Source organism: Macaca mulatta, chromosome 1, assembly GCF_049350105.2.
Source record: "Macaca mulatta isolate MMU2019108-1 chromosome 1, T2T-MMU8v2.0, whole genome shotgun sequence".
Classification (NCBI taxonomy): domain Eukaryota; kingdom Metazoa; phylum Chordata; class Mammalia; order Primates; family Cercopithecidae; genus Macaca; species Macaca mulatta.
In genome coordinates, this window is record NC_133406.1 from 11349493 (window position 1) to 11373374 (window position 23882).

The 23882-nt window shown below is 36.6% G+C and overlaps 1 protein-coding gene across 7 annotated transcripts in view; it reads right to left on the reverse strand.

The window, feature by feature from the left end:
• Positions 1–23882, reverse strand: part of RYR2 (ryanodine receptor 2) — a 794036-nt gene that overhangs the window by 90671 nt on the left and 679483 nt on the right. For 4 of the 7 annotated variants that reach the window (XM_077998277.1, XM_077998259.1, XM_077998265.1 and 1 more), the window contains 7 exons: positions 23300–23359; positions 18863–18997; positions 15568–15604; positions 14682–14793; positions 11505–11601; positions 9690–9793; positions 8090–8141 (listed from right to left, as the gene is read on the reverse strand). In XM_077998277.1, coding sequence (XP_077854403.1) covers positions 8090–8141; positions 9690–9793; positions 11505–11601; positions 14682–14793; positions 15568–15604; positions 18863–18997; positions 23300–23359 — 597 coding nt within the window. Of the gene's footprint in view, positions 1–8089; positions 8142–9689; positions 9794–11504; positions 11602–14681; positions 14795–15567; positions 15605–18862; positions 18998–23299; positions 23360–23882 lie in introns of all 7 variants that reach the window. The other 3 variants (XM_077998275.1, XM_077998268.1, XM_077998266.1) reach the window with 1 other exon arrangement.

Genomic DNA, 23882 nt, shown 5'->3' on the forward strand with positions numbered 1-23882 from the left:
GGCAAGGTGGCTCACCCCTGTAATCCCAGCACTTTGGGAGGCTGAGGCGGGCGGATCACCTGAGGTCAGGAGTTCGAGACCATCCTGAACAACATGGTGAAACCCCGTCTCTACTAAAAATACTGGGCATGGTGGCGGGTGCCTGTGATGACAGCTACTTGGAAGGCTGAGGCAGGAGAAAGGCGTGAACCTGGGAGGTGGAAGCTGCAGTGAGCCAAGATCATGCCATTGCATTCCAGCCTGGGTGACAGAATGAGACTCGATCTCAAAAAAATAAAATAAAGAAAAAAGAGTCTGAAAAATAATATGCTTTTAATAAATCTCAGCTGCTTTATTATTATGGTCTGTAATATAATAGTGACCAAAAGAAATTGGTCATTAACCAATAGCCATAGTAGGAAGAAGCCTACAGCTCATTAAAGTTAGATTGTTCTAACCCTTATATGTATTTCTTCCGCTTGGTAAGCATTCAGTGTTTCCATGGGGTGTATGAAGGCAGATAATGAAATATAAGCTACAAATCATAAAAATACTTTTATTTCAATTAGACACAGTACTCTGGGCATGGAGATGAACTGGGGATGGAAGGGAAGGTAAACAATGTGACCCTTCCCACCACTCCATGATAAATTCTAAAAGGTTTGTCATATTCTTTCATTCATTCAACAAATACATACTGAGCACCACCCTTTCTGTTTATAATGATAGGCACATGAGCATAGTTTGCAAAGGAGGAAATAAAGGTGGGAACGCAGGCCTAGGACAGTTTCACTGTCTGGTTAAGATGTCAAACTGCATGTTTCATCACAAAAGCAAAGATATTAATGATTCACTCAGAAAGCAGGAAATGTTCTACTGTAAGTTTCTGTTACTCTGTTATTAGTTATTAGTTACATGTTATTACATGTTATTAGTTAGCCAGGATTTAAAAAAATAAGAACTCATGAGAACTTTAGCAAAACAGATTTGGAAGGCAAATCTGCAGTCTTCCATCAATACATACTGTATATCTACTGTCGAAAACAGAGCAATTTTGCTTAGCTGCTCCTTAAGACCTACCTATTCTAACGTCTCCCATTATTCCCAATGATTAGTAATGTATATTAGTAAATAGGAGTAAGAAGTATAGGAATTTTATCAGATAACAAGCATGCTTACTCTCTATGCAAATTAGAATACTAATATAAAATGTCTCAAGGATATGAAATTTTACATTTTCTCAAAGACATAAGCTTCTATAAAAATTTCATGACCTTCAGAAACATAGGAGAAACACAAGGTTTGAAATAAAGAATACATTCAGAAAAATTATTATTTGGGATTATAATGATATGTTTTTAAGTTATAAAACTCATAAGCCATGTTTGCTTTTGTACAAAGGAATGATCCATTTAAAGCAGTAGCTGAAAAAAAAAAGTTTTATAAAAAAGTATTTTGAAATAAAATATTTTTAACTGTTTTTTAAAAAATCTTCCAAGGAAAATTTAATGAGATTTGATCCTAATGAAGTTAAAAATCTGTGATTTTTAAAAACTATTAAACCTGAATTTACTTGGTGTATAGACTATATATTACAAATTCATCAAATCTATAAGAACTACTTTAAACTTCTAATTAGCTTGAGAATATGCTAAGATCACAAACAAATGGTTATCAGATGTCTAGCAGCTTTTGAATATACTGTAGAGAAACAGAAGGATTTGCTGGAACAAAAGATATGTTCTTCAATAGCAAATGGCATCCATGTGACATAGATGGTAATGCTAAGCAAATGGGAAGTTATATTAGACAGCCCTGTAGCAGGATTTGGCTTTCTGGATCAGAATGCTAAGTTCTAGACAAGGAAGAGTCATTCCTTGGCCAGGAAGGACAAGGTGAATAAGCTAAATACATAAAGGGGCAGGCGTGGAATAAATAATTTAGAAGAAAAAAATAAAATGGAGGACACTTCAAACCATTCAGGTATCCACAACAGAATTCAAAACTGGCAACACGAATGCATAACAGATTAACGAGGGATCTTCAGCTTGTCGGTATCTGCTGAAAAGTTCATTCTGCCAGAGAAGTATATTTCATGCATTCCTTTGACTTTCTGATTTGATAACTCCATAGAAGACTAAGGAATCAAAACCCAGAAACTTTCAGTGTGGATTTCAATCTGACTAACAGAGAACTCATGGGTGAGACAGAAGAGAGAAACTCATAAGAATGTGACCGCAGCATTTTATACTTTTAACCAAGAAAGAATGGAACCCTGGGCATAACAACGTGTATCTTAAATATTTTTAAAAAGTTAGTCAGAGAAGGAGTAGAACTAGGAGGAAAGGGAAACTCAAAAAAGTAGCTGAAAACTCAAAACAGTAGCAACATTGTTGAGTGTTTATGATATCATTGCAGGTATCTTCCTCCACACTGTTACCGATTCAAATTGGTAAAACCACCACTAGGGTGAAGCAGCTTCAAATAGCCCAAGAGGGATGACAGCTAGTAAAGAGACATTCTAAGGAATTAAGCAGGGTAGGCATGATGCAGACAAAAAGGGGTGGCAACAGCAAACAGATGGGATGCACTGAAGTTCTCCATAGGACTTTTTAAAGAGGAGGTATATATGATAGGAGTAGGGGAATGGAATTTAGAATGAAGTGTGGCTTGAAAAATACAAAGATGTAAAATGATTTTTCAAATTATCGCCAAAGTATGGTCAACAAAGAGCAGTAAGTACATGATTTAGAGCAGATGCTGTACTCATCATAATAGAGAGGACGTGCAGAACCACTCGTCAGCTCTTTTGTTTCAGAAAGAAGTGATTTTTGGAATACAGAAAAGTACCTAGCCAAGAGAAATGAAAATCATGACTCCAGCAAAATACCATTTCATATCCATTTGGTTGACAAAAGTCAGTAAGTCATATATCAAATATTGGAGGGGGTGTGGATCATCAGAATCTCTCTTAACTGTTGTTAAGAATGTCCATTGATGCAATAACTTTGGAAAACAGTATGACATTTGTTCCTTTACTTGAAAATGTGTACACTCTGTAGCTCTTGCAAAACAGGTGAAATGGATAAGAATAGGCATTCAATCCCTGTTCGCATTAGCAAAAACATAGAGGCAATACAAAAGTCTATCAACAAAAAAGGTAAATGGATAAGCTCTGGTATATCTGCCCAATAAAAACAATAAAAACAAACGAACTCCAACAGCACACAAAAGTATGGAGGAATCTTAGGAAACACTATTAATCCAAGAAGTAGAGTCCAAAAGATTATACACAGCATACTACCCTTTTAAAAGTCAGTAACAATTTAAATTATATATATATATGAAAATGTATCTATGTATATATAAATAAATGAAAACTATATGAAAAGAAAAGCAAGGGCATCTTGAGCACAAGGTTTAGAATGATGGTTTCTTTGTGTGGGGAGACAGGGTATGGGTTAATGAGAAGTCTGTAGGATAACATGTAAATTCTCTAGGTTGTTTCTTGTCGGGGGTGGGTATACGGGTAGTTACTACATTATTAGAAATGACTAAGTAACTTTTAAAAAAGTAGACACTAGTGGACGAACAATGAGTGTGTATCATGAATCCAGAGTTATGATTAACCCAACTCTGTGTTCCTAAGCTTAAAAAGCAATGAAACCTGAAAAACAAAAACCTAAGTAAGATATATATGATGCTTTCCAAGGGAACTGCAGTGGTGGAGGAAGATACATACAAGAGTCTCTTAAAGTGAGTGCAAGTCTCAAGTTTCAAGACTCAAAGCAAAAGTAACATCCATGGATGCAGAATGACTGTTGGTAAACTGAGAAACCATGAAGACCAAGAGAAAGTTCCAGAAAACTGGGATGCTAATTTTTAAAATGAGAAAAGATAGCTTCCAAAAACCACCTGCTAGGAAGTTTGATATTAGTAATCAATAATAGTCTAAAACGGTTATCAAGCAAATAATTGAGGAAAACTCATCCATCTTTGGCAGTTTTACCAAAGTTAGAATTCAACTTTAAGCAGTCACAGTAACATCTTGATTTCTTTAAGTATCTCATGAAAGGAGATGAGAAATATGAGTTTTATAAAAGTATGTTTAGATGAATTAAAAATAAGGTAGGTTAACCAGTTTGGGAAAGGGTATAAAAATATCAGCTGCTTACCAAAAACTTAGATAAACAGAGAACTCACTCATACTTATTAAGTTTGTGGTTAATATAAATGGAAAGAGGTAACAGTGGGTGACAGAACCAAATGTTAAAAAGATTTCAGCTTGGGGAAATGGTCTGACTTGAATTAGAGAAATGATGACATATACTTAATTAAAAAATTAAAAATCAACAGTCCAATACAGGGTAGCTGATGTGATCTGGCTAAAAATTTAATGCATTCTTGCCATTGATGGCCAATGTATAAGATCCTAAGGCAGAGTAAGTGAGCGTACAGTCCCCATACACACTACACAGGTAAGGTCATAACTGGAATACCGTGTTTGATTAACTTCTGGGTGGCATATATGAATATAATGGAGAACGTGCAGAGTGTAACAAACTGAGTGGTGCAAGCTGGACATCCCGAGTTACATTAAACAATAAAAGGAATATGATTAGTTAATTATGAAGGGGAAAATCTTGAGGTAAAGAGTCAACAAGATAGCCCTCCTCAAATTTTTGACCATCTATCAAAAGAAACTAGATTTAGCTTCAGGATCCAACAAAATAAATATGGAGGCAAATTCAATTTCACTCGCAAGGAAGAACTCTAACAATCAGAAACAACCTATTCTCAAACCAAGAGCTTCTACGTATTCTCAAACCAGGAGCTTCTACCTGTTCAGCCCACTTCGATTCTTCAGCTGCAGAGAACACCCAGGCCTGGGGCTGCTCTACAACCCTTTCTCGCCTCCCTCTTTCTTCATTTCCTAACAAGCCACCTCCTAGCAATATACAAACCCGCTTTGATCTGCTGTTCTCAACTAGACTCTGGCAGAAATCTGCACCCTTGATGAATCTAACTTCCTGGCTTCTCAGAATTTGCATTTGGTTCTGAGAATTGCTAGTTGTCCTCACACAGCCAGGGGGAGCATGACTGCTTCAAATTCATAGACAACAGCCTAAAATAAACCGGGCTTCCTACACAGTCTGTGAGTCCTATTTTAATTTCTAGCCCATGTGCCATGTCAATTGCCACGATGTGTCCTTCAGTGCTTCTCTCTCTCCTCCAGTCTTCCTCTATAGACTCTACCAAACACTTCGGTGTCAGCGGATGACTGTACTTTTGTCTTCAGAGAGAGAGAGCAAATGACCATAAAAGGAAACATTTCCAACCTCCCATTATCCTGGCAGCCTTCCCTTCTTCCCTTTGTATCTTTTATCCTTTGTATCTTTTATCTCTTTATCTTTTTTTTTTTTTGAGACGGACTCTCACCTCATCGCCCAGGCTGGCGTGCAGTGGTGCAGTCTCGGCTCACTGCAACCTTCTGCCTCCCAGGTTCAAGCAATTCTCCTGCCTCAGCCTCCTGAGGAGCCGGGATTACAGGCATGCACCACCATGCCAGGCTAATTTTTGTATTTTTAGTAGAGACGAGGTTTCACAGTGTTGGCCAGGCTGCTCTCAAACTCCTGATCTCAAATGATCCACCTGTCTCGGCCTCCCAAAGTGTTGGGATTACAGACGCGAACCACTGTGCCCAGTCCTATCCTTTTATCTTTTAACCCAGTGTTTATTGAACTAGGTGTTTCAGCTCATCATTCAGACATAAAAACAATTTAGTGATTCATGAAAAAATAAAAACAACTCTTTGTTTAAATAGAATGGAAAATTTCAGACTACATTACTCATAGGAAGAGTAAAATTTCATGAAACTTTTCTTTCATGGTGTATATTTTTATGTTACTTTAAACATACAGTTTTATGTTTCTATAAACATACAGTTGGCCCTCCATGGGTTCTGAATCCATGGAGTCAACCAACTGTGGATAGAAAATATTTGGAGAAAGTAAAATGGGTGATTGTGTCTGTACTGAACATGTACAGATATTTTTCTTGTCATTATTGCATAACAATATGATAGAGTTGAACTACTGACATGGCATTTACATTATATTAGTTATTATATGTAATCTAGAGATGATCTAAGTATACAGAAGGATGTGTGTAGGTTACATGCAAATACTATGCCATTAGTCAGAGACTTGAGCATCCTTGGATTTTGATATCCCACTGGGTGTCCTGGGACCAATCCCCCATGAATGCTGAGAGATGACTGTACCGCGTAAGTGTATTTCTTACTGTAGGTTAGAGTGTAAAATAAATTAGAAAGCCATGGCTTTTCTCTCATGTCCTGTAACCTGTCTTCTCTAGCAGGTCTCATGGACTCCAGACCTCACTTCACAAATGATTCCCTTTCCTATTCTGTTCGCTCCTCAGCAGAATATATGTGTGCTTAGATTGCTCTCTCTTTAAAAACAAGCAAACGAATGGCAAACAAACAAAAATAATCCCCTTCAACCTCACAATTCCATCTAGATATTTATCATCTTATATCTGTCTCTTCTCTCTCAATCTTTGCAATGAAGAAACAACTATACTATTTCTGTTCATATCTGAATCACTAACTTTCCCACACTACAGCACGTCCCCACTCCAGGGCCCCTCTCCACAATCCTCAGAAGCTGTTCTTACTCTGCTCATGTGAAATACATGAAATAAATCTGGAGATTTTCAATCCTTACCTTGCTCAACCTCACAGCAGAATATGATTTTGGTGACCACACACTCAGTCCTATAGCTCCTAGCTCCTATGTTAACTCACACTTAAGGTTCTCTCTGACTTTTTTATGAGCTCCTTTCCTTCTAACCATCTTTAAATGTTCTGTGTCCTTATAGGCTGGGTCCTAGGCCTCCTCGTCTCTTCATGCTATCATCTCTTCCTGGGTACGATCATCTACTCCTACGGCTTCTAATGCTGATAAATCCCAAGTCTATATTTATAAGCCTTACCTGAGATACTGAATGTCAGATGTGGATGTCTAATTGCATGTTTGGCATCTCCACTGAGATGTCTCACAGGCATCTTTAACACATTCACAATTTATTTTGCCGCCTTCTTCTCTCTTTGCTCTAGGCCTGTAATTATTCTGGTGCTGCCATCTCGGTACATGGTACCCAAGTGAGAAGTCTCAGCAAAACCCTGACTCCACTTTTATCTACTTGTCAAGAGGAGTAAATGACATAAACACTCAGTTAATATGAAGCTGTGCTATTTTGCATGGTCAACTCATGGTTCAACAGCCAAAGACTTCCTTAAGCAGACCTCACTGCTATGCCATGGGACCTGTTTCCAATACTCCGAAGAATTTCTTGATATGGTTTGGCTCTGTATCCCCACCCAAATCTTATCTCGAATTGTAATCCCCATGTGTCAAGGGAAGGACATGGTGGGAGGTGATTGGATCATGAGGACAGTTTCCTTCATGCTGTTCTCTTGATAGTGAGTGAGTTCTCACATGATCTGATGGTTTAAAAGTGTTTAAAAGTCCCCCCCTCATTCTCTCTCTCTCCTGCCGCCACGTAAGATGTACTTACTTTCCCTCTGCCTTCGCCATGATTGTAAGTTCCTAAGAGCTCCCCAGCCATGTGGAACTGTGAGTTAATTCACCTTGTTTCCTTTATAGATTATCTAGTCTCAGGTAATTCTTTATAGCAGTGTAAAAATGGACTGATACATTTCTCTACCATTAAATTCATCAGGGTTTTTCTACAACCATTTGCTTAAATGTTATCTTCCCCATCAGACAAAAACCTCCACGAAGGTGTAGTGTGTGCCCTTCTTTCTTCTTCACATGTTATCTCCAATATGTTAATGTCCAGCAAATATTTGTTGAATGAATGAATGTTTAGAAAAAGTTATGGCTCCTCATAAATAAAATGTTTAAGTAGGAAACAACGATGACCTGCCAAGGAATTTAGAACAGAGATTCATGCTACAAACAAAAAGTTGAAATTAATCAAATACACAGATTGTTATCCTTTTCAGATGAAAGTTATTTCCCTTTATTAAAATTAAACATGAAAATCAGGAAGGATATTTATTTACCTTTGCCATAATATCTGCATAGGCCATATATAAAAAATCTTCCTCCAGTTTGCTGGGGAAAACAAGAAGAAAACATCAGTGTTTAGGCAGAAGGCTAGGCACATGCAAACATATCATCACTGTACAAAATAACCTTTGTTCTTTTTCTAACAAGCATCCTTTTTTAAAATTAAATGAACACAAAACTTAGACAATATTAGGATATTCAGATATATCCTGAAATCAGAAAGCAAAGATCCCGGGGATCCTAAATAGCTGTCCCATCTTACCTTACAGAAGGGCCTTCAATTTTCACAAAATATTAACTGTTTTTTGGTTTACAAACAAATGTAATAATTTTAATTTTCTTCAGACTACAAAACTTGAAACAAGCAAACTTAAATGAGGCGGGGGCTTTTGACAGAAGTCAAATTTGACATTCGATGGAAAGATTCCCCAAATTACGATGTGACAATTAAAAAACAAGATGGCCATAACAACGATTCCTTAAAATTAAGAAAGGTTAAAATACATTTATTATCTTCTTTTTTGAGACGCATGGAAACCACGACTACGTGAAGAAAAGTATAAATATGCCTAAAATTTGCAAAGTTATTTCAGCAGTTTTAAACTTCAGCCATGAGAAAAATTCACTTATGAGAAATACCTCATTACCTGACAATGCCAGACAGAGAGTTGTTCTATGCTTAGGAATGAGATGATTTTGTTAGTTAGGAAATAATAAGAGAGAGAAATAGTGAGAGAAAGGATGGATCACATTAGCTAAGAGGGAGAAATGTACATTATTATGGCATGCAAAGAGGTCAAATGAACTCTTCTGAGAGATTCATGTGGATATGAGTTTATAATTAAATTACATCCCAAATTCTACAGAGAATGGGAAAGGCCTGGGGCAAAACTGGCTTTCTTTCCCATTGCAGGGCAGCAGATAAAGGTCCTCTAGCCTCTGCTATGTCCCATCTGCACAGCCAATGTATGCGTTGCCCTCCATAATGACAGATACTGAGCACATTTTGACGATCAGGCTAACCAGTGCATTTCTTATGTAACTTCATAGAGGTTTGCCCTTTGTGGCGTTGGTGAATTCATATGACTAAGGCTGCAGAAGACAAGAAAAATGGGCAATGCCCTGGAAATAGATCTCAGAGATACCTCCAAGTTGAGGTGATGGCTCACTTAGCCTCTAGAGGTTTCCTAAGACCCACTGCACAATGGAGACTCTATCTATCCAGAAAATTTTGGGGTCACCATCGGTCTCCATATACTTGTGGCACTGGAATTTGCTTTGGTTCTTTTGTTTTATTTATAAAGGCTGTTTGTGATAAGGAGAAAAACCATTTCATAAGAAGAATCAGAATCAACTACATCATTAATTACAAAGTTGTTAAGAAAAACTAGAGCTAGTAGGTAGTTGCTAAAGCCTACAATTGAATGAGTGTCCATCCCTAGGTACATGCCAGGCTGGTTGTTATCTTTGAACAAGTCTCTCTCCTAACAACATCAAGATGAACTTAAAACATAAACACGTGGCACAGAATACTCAGATACAGGTTTCTTTATTTGTTCCTCCTATGTCTCATAGGAACCCTTCCAACCATACCATTTCTCTGTTAAAGCTGTCCGACTAAACAGAAGGATCAGCTGATGTAGAGGATCAACTCTCTTAGTGCCTTCATCTTCTTCTGGAGGGTCAGCCCCAGGTTTCTGCAAAAAAGTCAAATTTATAAAATGTCACATTTAAAAAACAATGTTCACTCAAATCCAAAAGCAATGTGAAGGCCAGGAATGAAGAACAAAAGGAATGCAAACACTCCTCCTTCCCTGTTGTGGGGGTGTGTGTGTGTTTGTGTGTGAGCATGTGTGTGTATTTTATATGCATTATACACGCTATATATGTATATATGTGTGTATGTGTATATAAAAGCATGTATGTATATGTGTTGCAGGTAAATGTAAATATGTAATATATATACTAAACATATATAAATGTAATATAATATGCTAGATATCTGTTACAGTATCATTGCAAAATTATACAGCTTGAAACAGAGATATTTAATAATTTGACCAAAAAATAATATGAGCAAGGATAACTTATAGCATTTAAAAATACTAAATTCTATTCTTATAAGCATTTTCATAACTCAAAGTGTATTTGCTACATGGATTTCAGCTTTAGGGAGGGCTCGATTTACAAATATTTGCAATAAAATCCTAAGAGTCACCCCAAGTGTGAAAATTTAGTTCCCATAGCAGTGCAAATTGCTTATAAAGTGAAACATTTTCTTTGCTTACACACAGCATGATAGGTAAATAATACTAAATGAGTTAATGCTTGAACCACTTATACTTTTTTCCTTATTTTCAGAAGTTACTTTTAAAACTTAAAAAAAAATGTTACTGTCAGATAGAACTTTAATAGTGAGGAAAATTATTAAGCATTTTTATTGGCAGTAGAATTCAATTACATCCAACTTTTTGTTGAGTTTTATATCTCCACTGACTTACCCATAGAAACTGATTTTCTCTCTACATGAATGGTGTTCTTTCCTGTAATTAAGCCTTAATGTGGATATGAGGCAGATTTCCACAAGATATCCAATAGTCTACATATTTTTTACTCTAAAGACAGATAAAACTCATTTTAAAATATAGGGACAATCAAGATTAGGCTTTTAAGAATTAGATTAGTTTATCCATTCTATTCCCTAATAATCTGTAAGTTTAAAAATAGCTTTTAGACAAGATGTCTTTACTCTTGAGAATCATGAAGCCTCTGACTAGTCTGCCAAATTTTGAGATGGCTTGTAAATTTTCTTGAGAAGATGGCTTTTGTCAGATATTTAAATGGGTCCATCACTTAGAACAGATGATACTGACTGCTGTTCTGTGCTGAACTCTCAGTACACAAGCTCTTTATCAGCACGGTCGGGTGAAAATTCTATTTCTCATGTTCCACATTTACCACGCCTTCCACCTGTCCTGCGTTCAGTCTATCATTCTCTGCCCTGTTGATTTTTAAAAACCAGCAACTTTTTGTTCACCTTCTACTTAATTTTGGTGGATAACTTCTTTACAGTTCAGTCTTTTATAGTTTATCCTGGTTCTCAGGTGTTTATAGGTGCTTTGAGAAGGAATTTAAAAGAATGAGTAAATCAGGTTTAATTAATAATACACTTATATTATTCATTTTAAATTCTCAACCCCTTGATGTTGATGAGATCTCTTGGAAATGACAAGAGCATAGTTTCCCATAAGCATTGAATGCAGCAACAATTAAGATTTACAAGTTTCCTAATGCCCATATACTGTCATGATATTTTTTTCCTTCAATGTTATATAATGACTGCTCACACCAACATTGCTGCACCAAGCCCAGACCCTCTTTCCTCTCAGAACCCCTTTAAAAACATACTGCTAAATCTTCTATCAGTTTATCTTCAAAGTAATGTTCTTCTGTTTCAATCCAAGACTTTTCATATCCCTGAAGAAAGAGATTGACAGCCCGATGCCTAAAAGGTAAGCACAATTTCAGAAAAAGGGGAGTTTAGAAAATAAGTTGAAATTGTATCGAGTAGTGCTTTACTACTAGATTATCTGTGCACTAAAATTGTAAAATAAAAATAAATTCCCTATTCTTGATTTTCCTCCTGAAAGACAATGCTTCTTGCAGCAAACAGAGCAAGGTGTCTTAGAGCACACGGTGACTCGCATTTAAATCCCGGCTCAGTCATTTCCAAGCTCTGTAACGTTGGTCAAGTGATTCAACTTTCCCAAATTTCAGTTTATTCCTTTATAAAAGTAGGATAACTCCAACCACATTTCAGTTTTGTAAGCCTTACAATGAGATAAACGATGTAAATCACATCCGTTAGATGTTCATTAAATGATGACTATTGTTATACAACATGTCTCTCAATAAGCAATGTAATCAGTGTCAATAGAGAAGTTAGTCTCTGTTTAAGCAAACATTAAAAACAAATGGATGGCCCTGAGGATTCCAAAACAAAAGCTATTGAGTGAACTTTATGGGAGTACATATTCAAAGATTAAACCCTGCACTACTGATCATAAATGGCCGCCTATGAAAAAAGACCAGTGAAGACGAGAAGAATCAGTGAAATTCATGATGTAGTAAGAGATGTGGATAAGATGTCAATGTAAGAAAGGATAAAAGAATGTCATGAAGGGAGCATCATAAAACAACAACAGATGTGAGAGAACGAGAGATGGTGCCATTGCAGGAGAGAGGAAAGCTGAGTTTTATGATAGCAAACTGGGTTAAGGGCTCATGAGACCTAACGGTTAGATAGGTTTGTGAAGGGCCTTGAAAACCAGAGAGGGTAACTGCCAATGCAGCCAGAACTGCTGGAAATCATCAGACATTCTTGTACGTGAGAGAGGCATGCCAAAGCACGGACTCAGCCTTTTTGGTTTATTAGAGTCACCTGTGTAGCTTTTAAGTAGCACATGCTGGGCTCTCATTGAAATTCTAATTAATAAGTTGAGGCCTGAATACTTTTTAAATGAGTTTACGTGTATTTCTTAAAAGCACCAGGTTGGGGAACCATTGGAATAAACGATACCGTTTTGAAAATGACATTTTGGAGAAGACGGAAGAACTCTATGACATCACAGAAACTAACTCAGAAACCACTGCCATCAACTTGATATGAGTCAAGGAACAAGTGACTTGAAGAGGTGGTGATGGAGGGAAGGATGGGAATGTGAAGTAGTTCAAAGGGAAACTGATGAAATCTGGGCAACGACAGTATAGGAGTAACTAAAAAGAAATGATAATGTGAATTCAAAGTTAATATTCTTTTTTTTTTTTTCTTTCATTAAGTTCTGGGATACATGTACAGAACGTGCAGGTTTGTTACATAGGTATACATGTGCCATGGTGGTTTGGCTGCACCTATCAAACCCATCTTCTAGGTTTTAAGCCCCACATGCATTAGGTATTTGTCTTAATACTCTCCCTCCCATTGCCCCCCACCCCCCGACAGGCCCCAGTGTGTGATGTTCCCCTCCCTGTATCCATGTGTTCTCACTGTTCAACTCCCACTTATGAGTGACAACATGTGGTATTTTATTTTCTATTCCTGTGTTAGTTTGCTGAGAATGATGGTTTCCGGCTTTAACCATGTCCCTGCAAGGGACAAGAACTCATTCTTTTTTTATGGCTGCATAGTATTCCATGGTGTATATGTGCCACATTTTCTTTATCCAGTCTATCATTGATGGGCATTTGGGTTGGTTCCAAGTCTTTACTATTGTGAACAGTGCTGCAGTTAACATACATGTGCATGTGTCTTTATAGTAGAATGATTTGTAATCCTTTGGGTATATACCCAGTAATAGGATTGCTGGGTCAAATGGTATTTCTGGTTCTAGATATCAAGGTTAATATTCTATTGATCAAAAGGTGACAGCATAATTGAGTCAGAGAATTGAGAAGTAGCACATTTGAGGAGGATGCTAATACATTTTAGACCCAGTGAGTGTGACATGATAGCAAGAAATACAACTGTCTCAGCAAAAGGGAAAAGTATGATGTTTCATCTGTTTGCTTTGCTTCTGTTTCTTTTTTTTTCTTTGCCTTACACATTCACTCAAACTCTTACTGAATGTCAATGTACAATTCACTGTTCTAGGTGCTAAGAAAATGGAACAAAACTAGTACGGAATCTCAAAGTCTGAATCAAAGAGACAGGTAGCCTTAATACTGTAGGAAAGTGGTATGATGTGCAAGGAGTAGAAGGGCATGGCTTGGTCAGAGATGTTCCACAAAAGAGATGTAGCTGAGCTGAGTCCTGTTTACAGGACATAGAAATGATGCAATTTGTATAAAGTTCAGAGTGGGAAAGAGCATAGTTTCTCAGGAGGACTATAAGGTGGCTGAAATGGTACCCTGGACCACCTCAGTCAGACTTGAATGTACCAGGCTACTTCTCTATTAAGTATGTCTGCTCTATGTCTAAGAGAAGGTTGATGGGCCTGTCAAATCTTTTTACGTTATTCCCAATAAGTCACTTCTTTTCCCCAAATGCTAATAATTACAAAAATAATAATAATGACTAACATTTATCATGATATGAACTTATTATCTCACTTCTAAGCACTCTGTATACATCAACCCATTAAATAATCTGAACAACTCTATGAGGCTGATCCCATTATGATACAGATGAGAAAATTGTAAAGAAAGTCAGTAAATAACTTGACCAATGTCATGGGTCAGAGAAGTTGGGAGGTCAGAATTCAAACCAAGACAAGTCTGATGCCAAAGAATGATTGAAATCATGGTCTGATTCAAATCCAGGCCAAAGAATGATCTCCCAATGACTCTCTCTTGCCTCACATATGTGAGCAGATATTCCTCAGTAAGCATCATTTAGTAATTACATTATAGACCACAGTTCTCTGAAAATATCCAACAAAATTAGTCAAGTTTTAGGTAGAAGAATCAATAAAGCTTTTCCATCCTTCTCTTGGACTATTGTACCCCTATTAAGGTAGATTCTAAACACCTGTCACTTATTAGGAAAAAATAACATTGATCTATTATAAAAAATAAAATAATTCTGACCTTGGCAGATTATATAAGGGGGCCATCCGGAAGCAGGCGACAACAGCTCTTTTCCTCTGCTTGGAGAGTAGTTTATGCCATACAGCCTTTTTAGATCTCTGAGGATGTTCCACCTGAGGTAGAATGACACAAATATTTACACCCCAAAATACCTTCAAAAATAAATAACTATTTATACCCCAAACTATCTTCAAAAATATAGTATTAAACAGTTGCCCCTCTTAAGTAACCTATATTTGGAATTCCAATTCCAAAAGTACCTTAAGATTATCATGGAGAAGTCCATATCCTAAAAGTTACCCAGAGATAAAGTTTAGACAATTGCAAATGCTATATAATTCCCTTAGTAAGAATACCACATTTTCCCAATACTGTGTACTTCCAAGCTATGTCATCTCTAAAATCAAAGAAATAGAAAATCATTCCAGGTAAAATCATTTTATCTCCTTCTCAAAATTTTCTTTGGTTCTTTATGATTCTAATACATATTTTCTGCCTACAGAAAATATTACCTCATTCTTATTTACGTATCCATTGTAACTGTAATTTTATTAAGAGCTAAAGTAATAAACACAAATAGAGACAGTTAATAAAAATTCTACTATTCTTTAATATAGCAGGATAAAGAGAAGAAGACAATGCTTTGTGAACACAGTATTAGGAGTGAGTAAATTTGGTAAAAATGTTAAAATATGTAAATATTTTGTTAGAGAGGGACAAATATAAATTCAAAAGTTGCAATAAATGATGCAAGCAAGTTATTTATATAACTAATAGTGTTTGGAACTCCAAGAGAAGAAAGAGATTAATTGTATTAGAAAGAAAAAATCCCAACATATAAACCTAAATTAATTAGTAATCTCTAGGCCATTGAGCACAGTACTTCCCAGACAGTAATGTCTCCGACCCACACGTTTAGACTTCTGAAAGAAATAAAAATGTTATGTTAGCTAAAAAAGTAAAACTACATTCATTATTCTTTGCAGTAAAGAGTCAAAAATGATTGTAATAATATCTGAAGTAAACATTTAAAATGTTTGGGCTGCAATGGTTTAGAAATTTTAACAAAGCAACATGTTTAATGGAAAAGCACTTATTTCTGTGATGCTCTTCCCTCTCTAGGATCAATAAACACGTTTTGACAATTATCCACTTCAATTATCTTCTTGATGCTTGTGTCAAGTGAAATAAACCAATGTTATGCCTTAACATCAAAGTAAAAGCAATCAAGGGCAATAGTTTTCAATGAGACCCAACATATTTCAATTTAAATTTCCATTTTGAGATCCCAGTCTGTAGACGATGACTTTTTGCAGGAATTACAGCATTATGGTCGGCATGGGTGACAGTCAACAAACATATATTAAGTTCCTAAGGCATTTACGATACAGTAAACATCACAACAGAAAGGGTTCCTGCCACCAGGAAGCTTATCATTTGGCAGGCATTTATTACCTGCCTATTCAAGCATTTCAGGAAATACCTGAAACAGTGTGCTTTCCTCTAAATCAATCATAATAGTTATCTGTAAGATATGTGATCCAAAGGCGAACACCAAGATGTATCTTGTAACTCTGTCTGAATGTCTTGATGTGCTGATGTGTTAGCTTGGCTAGAATTTGATTATTAGAAAATTCAGTGGAGAAAACCTACTCTCATAAGAAACATTACCAGATATACAACACAAAATATACATCTAAAACAGGCCGCTGATACTTGAGATAAATTAAATCAACAAGTGTTTCCTGTCCACCTACTGTTTTTACACTGAGTTTTGCAAGTTAAATATTCTTTACACGCTCCTCTGTGACTCAGTTACATGTTATCATTAGCATGGGGATAGTAAAGGCATAAATTAAACACACGGATATCTCCCACTGCTTTTTATTTTTGATAATCGACAATTTCTTTTTACTCAAAACCCTCCTCTCATGATAAACCAATCTTGCCATATTCTTAACAGTTTGATAAACTCTGATCCTCCCATCTTTTTCTAGATAATTCCTACCGTAAGATTTATACAGGGATTACCTAGTTCATATCTACATTAAGTTTGAGTTGCTTCTATGCTTTCTTCAGCACATTTTATATCCTAACACCTCCATATCATCGCATATTTATCTGCTTAAGTGTCTGTTTCCTCTGTTACAGCACTCAGTCCTCCAGATCTGGTGGGGCTAAGGCTGCCCTAGGACAGGGCACTCCATAAACATCCAATGCATAAATGGATACTTAGAAAAGTGAATCTCATTTGAGAAGTGCCATCATTCATCATGATTGGATATATTTATGAATATATGGGAATATAATAAAATAGAATCAGAGTTCAATAAGCTTCATTTAATGTATCTAGAATTTATTCAAGCAAATCTACATATATGTATAAACACTAGGAAGAATTAAAAACTGATGGTAGAGTAACGCGGTCCTCTCGTAGCCGTTTAATTAACCTTTAATAATCTTAAATATATATATATAATTCTGGAGATATAACTCCATGACTGTATATAAATCCCTTAAAATTTCATTACAAGTCTTGTCATCTGCTGATTGATGATAATTTGTATTTAATATTTCATGAAAACATTATGTAAGTTATTCTGGGGGAAGTATTAGTTCCAAGGCATTAGATACTGTAAATATATGTTAATAGCCATAAGGCCTAAGGGTATCCTAGTGACTTTAATCTCATCAAGTGTAGTGATAAATTGCATGGCAATAGAGAAATTATTAACGTTTGGGGGAGGGTATCTGAGTAGGCAAGAAGGAAATTAAAGGATACTATATTAGACGATATCTTTGCATTATTAAACTGTCCAGGGCAAGGGTGAGGGTTCAGATAATATAAAATAGGAATACAAGCAAAATGTTTATTATTGCTATGATAATATGTCCAAATATGGCTAAAGGCAATACAAAATCATACACACACACACACGCGCGCACACACACACACACACACACACATATATTTAGGTGGCAAAGTTCCTGAGATGGCATACGACCTCTTATTATTATTTCATATTTGGTATAAAATAACCAAGTCATCAACAGTATGATCTGTCATAAGAGCCCTGACAGATCAATGGTCAGATTACAATGAGCTTCTTCACTATGTGATTATTTTGCTGAATGGACTTGATGAGAAATAGATAATATATCTCTGTGTTGCAGATATTTTACCTAAGCCAGGCGATCCCTTCTATAAAAATATGACCCTCTGATTGATAATGTTTCAAGTATTCTTGTTTTACACATTCTTGTGCAAAGGTAATGAATAAGAATATCAAACTCAGCTTTGTAAAGTAGGACACAACTGAAAAAATTTATAAAAACACTTTTCTTACATGATTTTAATATCTATCAATGCATTGTTCTTCTCTAAGTGTAATTTGTTCCTGATTTCAGAGAAAATTAGCTCAAAAATATACCTAAGAAAAGGCAAGGTTAAACAAGTGACAAAAAAGAAAATATTGCCGGGCGCGGTGGCTCACGCCTGTAATCCCAGCACTTTGGGAGGCCGAGGCGGGCGGATCACAAGGTCAGGAGATCGAGACCACGGTGAAACCCCGTCTCTACTAAAAATACAAAAAATTAGCCGGGCGCGGTTGTGGGCGCCTGTAGTCCCAGCTACTTGGGAGGCTGAGGCAGGAGAATGGCGTGAACCCGGGAGGCGGAGCTTGCAGTGAGCCGAGATCGCGCCACTGCACTCCAGCCTGGGCGACAGAGCGAGACTCCGTCTCAAAAAAAAAAAAAAAAAAAAAAAAAAGAAAATATTTCAAATATTAAACCAATAAAAGATAATATCTCATACATGTTTTTATGAGCAATAATAAAAAATGAAGTATGCATAAAGTATTTGAAATCAGATGTAACTCCTGAATTTTTTGGTTAGAATACTTTAAATATATAATCCTAATATTTTTAGAAATATTTGAAAAAAGGCAATCAAACAAAGGCCAGGATCTCCCAAAATATATAATCTATATATTGCTACAAGAATTATAAGCTTAGAAATTGTCTTCATGAAATACTAAGCACACCTGACTCTTATTCTTTAGAACGAATATGCTGAACATATATGTTTTTTGGGTCATAGTTAACAAATCAACACACATTCTCTTTTTAAAATATTTGTATGTGGCTAAGGCAAATATGACTGAATTGACACAAAGCCTGACCTGTTCAAGATGAAAAAGCACATTTGCTATATCCAATACTCTTTCTACCGTCTTCTCTGGATCTGAGGTATCATCAGTCCTGTTTGGCAAGTCTTTGTAAAGAGCCATTTGCCATCTAATAGCAGGATCCTCCAACTGCAGGAAAAAGGAAAAGGTTACAATGGGAAGATGGGAATCTAAAAGACAAGGTTACAATCTCAAGATGGGAAGAGTCCACCCACCATTATTTATTGGGCTTTACAGTGTTTACTAGTTAAAACGTGACACGCAGCAGCAGTTATGTAGGATGAACAGGTCTGGAGATCTAATGTACAGCATGGTGATTACAGTTAATAACATTGCAATTCATACTGGAAATCTGCTGAGAGTAGATTCCAGGAGCTCTTAGCACATACACACAAAAGGTAACTCTGCGAGGAGATAGATATGCTAATTTGTCTGACTACACCAATCATGTCACTATGTTTATGCATATTGAAACATCCTGTTGGACACCTTAACTATGTACAATTATTAAAAATCAAAAATACTAAGAGAGAAAGACAGATAAAGTCCTGGTCATCATGAAATTTATCATCTATTAGAGAAGATAGACATTAAACAAATATTTATAATTGTGATAAGGGCTACTAAAATGAAATATAAAGTACCATTAGATTTATCCTACTCTTTGGTGGTTGGGGAGATTTCCCTTAACACAAGACGTTGTAACTAGGGCTTAAGGATGAGTGGGAAATTGGAGAACAAAATGGGTAAGGCTACCCTCGCTCTTTCTCCTCCCCATTCACAGTCTAATTGTAGAAAGATTTCTATGTTTACTTTTATCGGCAAGCATATAGGATAGCATTTACCTATAAATATTTGGACTCTACAACAGAGTTTAATTTCGCTAAGACAAAGATATTAAATTATATAAATCAATAGAGGTTGTTAAAATCATACTCATCATAAAGGAGTCTACACATTTCACTTTTCAATACCATCAAATTTCCTCGGTGAAAAATGTATATGAAATCTTCATGTTTTTTAGAAACATTATTATAAGTCATAGAAATTGACAAAAGCAAGCAACTTCACAGGGATAGAACATATCAGTTCAAAGAAATAATATACAATAAGTATGTTATTAAAAATGGACAAAGCAGCCAGGCACAGTGGCTCACACCTGTAATCCCAGCACTTTGGGAGGCCAAGGCGGGTGGATTACTTGAGGTCAGGAGTTTGAGACCAGCCTGGCCAACATGGTGAAACCTCTTCTCGATTAAAAATACAAAATGTTAGCTGGGCATGGTGGTGCACGCCTGTAATCACAGCTACTCGGGAGGCTGAGGCAGGAGAATCGCTTGAACCCAGGAAGGCAGAGGTTGCAGTGAACCAAGATTGCGCCACTGCCCTCCAGCCTGGCTGACAGAGTGAGACTCCATCTCAAAAAACAAAAAACAAACGAACAAACAAAAATGGACAAAGCAATCCCCATGTCTTTTCTTCCACTTTAGAATCTCCATTATGGGAGACTGAATGTTTTGAAGCAGAAATAGAAAACATCTAAAACTTCACAACTCCCAGACTGAGAGTGCATAGTTCAAAATATCAAAAATAACTTTCATCTACAGGCAAACACAGACAGATAGAGCTTTGTATATAAATGACTTGTAAACACTACTTATCCTTTGATAAAATAAAATGTTTTCATCCGTATACTTTTTAAGTCTGAGGACTATGTTTGGTACTTACAGGTTTTAATCTGTACTCTTAGTTCTATTTAATACATAAACATAATTAATAAGGTAGAATCTTTATTCTAACATAAAATTACTCCTCTGGCCTCAGGATGAATAGCCCTGTAATTTCAAGACAATGTATTCAACAAGTTAGGAATAAAAAAATTCATTTTTTGAAAATCTGTGTATCTCAATATGCCTGCCTAACTCCTAGTGTAAGAGAGTGTAGAATAAAATGACATGATGAATATTTATTCATTACCTCTTTATTTTCAGGCCTTATTCATTTGGAGGTGAAATACTGACGATCAATGTTTCCTTTTTTGCTCTCTTCCTTCTTCCTCTCTCCCTAACAAGTCATCTAAACTGTGCAAAGTATTCTTACAAGTGACCTTTAGAATATAATGGACAAACCTTTTTCTGCTTATCATCATAAACCCCCTTATTTGACCATTTCTTGAGATTGGGCCAGACTCCTCTTAAGAGGTACTGAGCACTCTCTGTCCCTAACTCAGTAACTGTTGAACTAGATAATGGTGCTCCAAGCGTGGTCCAGGATCCCCTGGGGATCTCTAGCACCCTTTCATGGGGTACTTGATCTTCTCAAATACCCAGGTACGTAAAAACATTTAACGTCTCTCCCTAAAGAGGAAAAATGTTCGTAGTGTAAACTCTTCTTCTGAAGTTCCAATAGAGGCTTTATAAGCTTTTAAAAAAATGTTCAAATTATTCTGGCTATCTGAAAAAAGATCATACTCTAATAGTAATTAATCTCACTCTAAAAGAATTGTTAGTAAACAACTGAGTACACATCAAATTTCACATGAAATTTGCTCTAAATAAATATTTGTGCATTGTGAATATGGTAAAGGCATGTCTCACCTTCATATTATTCTTTAAAATGCTAATTTAAAAAGAATTTGATTTGGATCTTTGAAAAGAGACATTTTAATACCCAGAAAGGCATATATTATATTGTTGTTGCTACTTTTTGACATTCGCATATTTTCATAATTTAAAAAATTCCTGAGAAGGGACACCAGAATAGAAGACAACAGGCTGAGTCAAAATACCAGCTTGACTTTTAAAACTGCATCACAGGTTTTATAAATAAATGAATAATTTATTCACTGATATACAAGAATTTCCAAATAATAGTAAATGGTCACTGGATTGCCGAAACTACTTCTAACAATTCTTTCACCCACCATTAAAAAGTAGGTGTTATATAGATTTCCATCCATGTTTTTATTCTAAATGTACACTCTTCTCTTCTCCTTAGGTAAACTCATTTATTCCTATTAATGCAAATCTCGATATAGCCTTTTGATATAGTTTGGATCTATGTCCCTGCCCAAATCTTTTTTTGTTTGTTTGTTTTTTGTTTTTTGTTTTTTGAGACGGAGTCTCGCTCTGTCGCCCAGGCTGGAGTGCAGTGGCGTGATCTCGGCTCACTGCAAGCTCCGCCTCCTGGGTTTACGCCATTCTCCTGCCTCAGCCTCCTGAGTAGCTGGGACTACAGGCGCCCGCCACCGCGCCCGGCTAATTTTTTGTATTTTTAGTAGAGACGGGGTTTCACCGTGGTCTCGATCTCCTGACCTTGTGATCCGCCCGTCTCGGCCTCCCAAAGTGCTGGGATTACAGGCGTGAGCCACCGCGCCCGGCCTCCCTGCCCAAATCTTATGTTGAAATGCAATCCTCAGTATTGGAGATGGGGCCTGGTGGGCACCGAGTGGATCATGGGGCAAATTTTTCATGAGTGGCTTAGCAGCATCCCCTTGGTGCTGTCCTTGAGACCGTGAGATCTGGTTAAGTGTGTGTCACCTCCCTCCTCACTGCTCTTGTTCCTGCTCCTGCCAGGTGAGATGCCTGACTCTCTTTCACCATCTGCCATGATTGTAAGCTTCCTGGAGCCTCCCCAAAGGCAGATGCCCATGTTACACTTTCTGTACAGCCTGCAGAACTGTGACTCATTTAAACCTCTTCTCTTCATAAATTACCCAGTCTCATATTTCTATATAGCAATGCAAGAATGGCCTGATTCACCTATAGACTAATGACTCTTAATATATATATATTTAATTACTGATCACTTCATGTAAATTTTTTGTTTTTTGAGACAGGGTTTCCCTTTGTTGCCTAGGCTGGAGTGCAGTGGCATGATCTTGGCTCACTACAACCTTCGCCTCCCAGGCTCAAGCTATCCTCCCACCTCAGCCTCTCAAGTAGCTGGGACTACAGGTGTGTGTAACCACCCAGCTAATTTTTGTATTTTTTGTAGAGATGGGGTTTTGCCATGTTGTCCAGGCTGATTTTAAACACTTGGGATCAAGTGATCCACCTGCCTCGGCCTTCCAAAGTGTTGGGATTACAGGTGTGAGCCTCTGTGCCTAGCCAACATTTTCTTATAGACACCTGTCTCTGTGTCCAAAAGACCCTAAAACCCATCTATCAAAAGAATACATCCAATCTGTATTTCAACTGGTGATATATATTTTTTCCAAAATTTGACCATCTCTGGTAATTTTCTTCAAAAATATATCATTTATTATCTTTAGAATTTTTAATAGAAAAGGCTTTGCAAGTAGGATAATGACTAATTAAAATACGTCCATTACCTTAATGTTTAAAGTAACATTATTTGTAGTACTATTTTAAAGAGAGATTAACTAATGTATAAATAGTAAATGTGGCTTAAGAATAAAACTTGGCTTACCTTGCCTTGTAAATGAATATTGCTGCGGATTATATCTCGTACTTCATCCTCAGTATCTTTCTGTCAAGAAATATATGTTACCTAAAAGGAGTCTTATATTGCATCAACTGTCACAAGTCAATAGAAGCAATCCAAACCTTTTTTGAAATAGTATATGTCTAAGAAACACCTTTATAAAATTACATGCCACAAATTTGGCATGTAATTATTGAAATAATTTCTTGAGACTGCTGTAGCCAGAAGCAAGGTAATGACCTGCTTTACCTCCACAGTAAGGACATTAAAATTCAATGGAATCAAGTTTCCAATTCATAACAAGAAGGGGGTTTTCTTGGACTGAAATAGAAGTATATCTCCAGTATTCTTCCAAATCTCCACAAAGTCAGTTCAGCCCTTAATAACATCCTCCATGACCTAGTAATAGCGAGGGAAATGCAACTGAGAATGAAACTCTAGAGAACTGCCAATAGAGCTGTGTGATGCAGCCCACTCCCACAGCTTCCCCTCAATTCACTCATTTTAGAATATCAAATGCTGCATGCATGTACAGTGACGAGCTTCAGTGATTCAATGCGGAATGCAG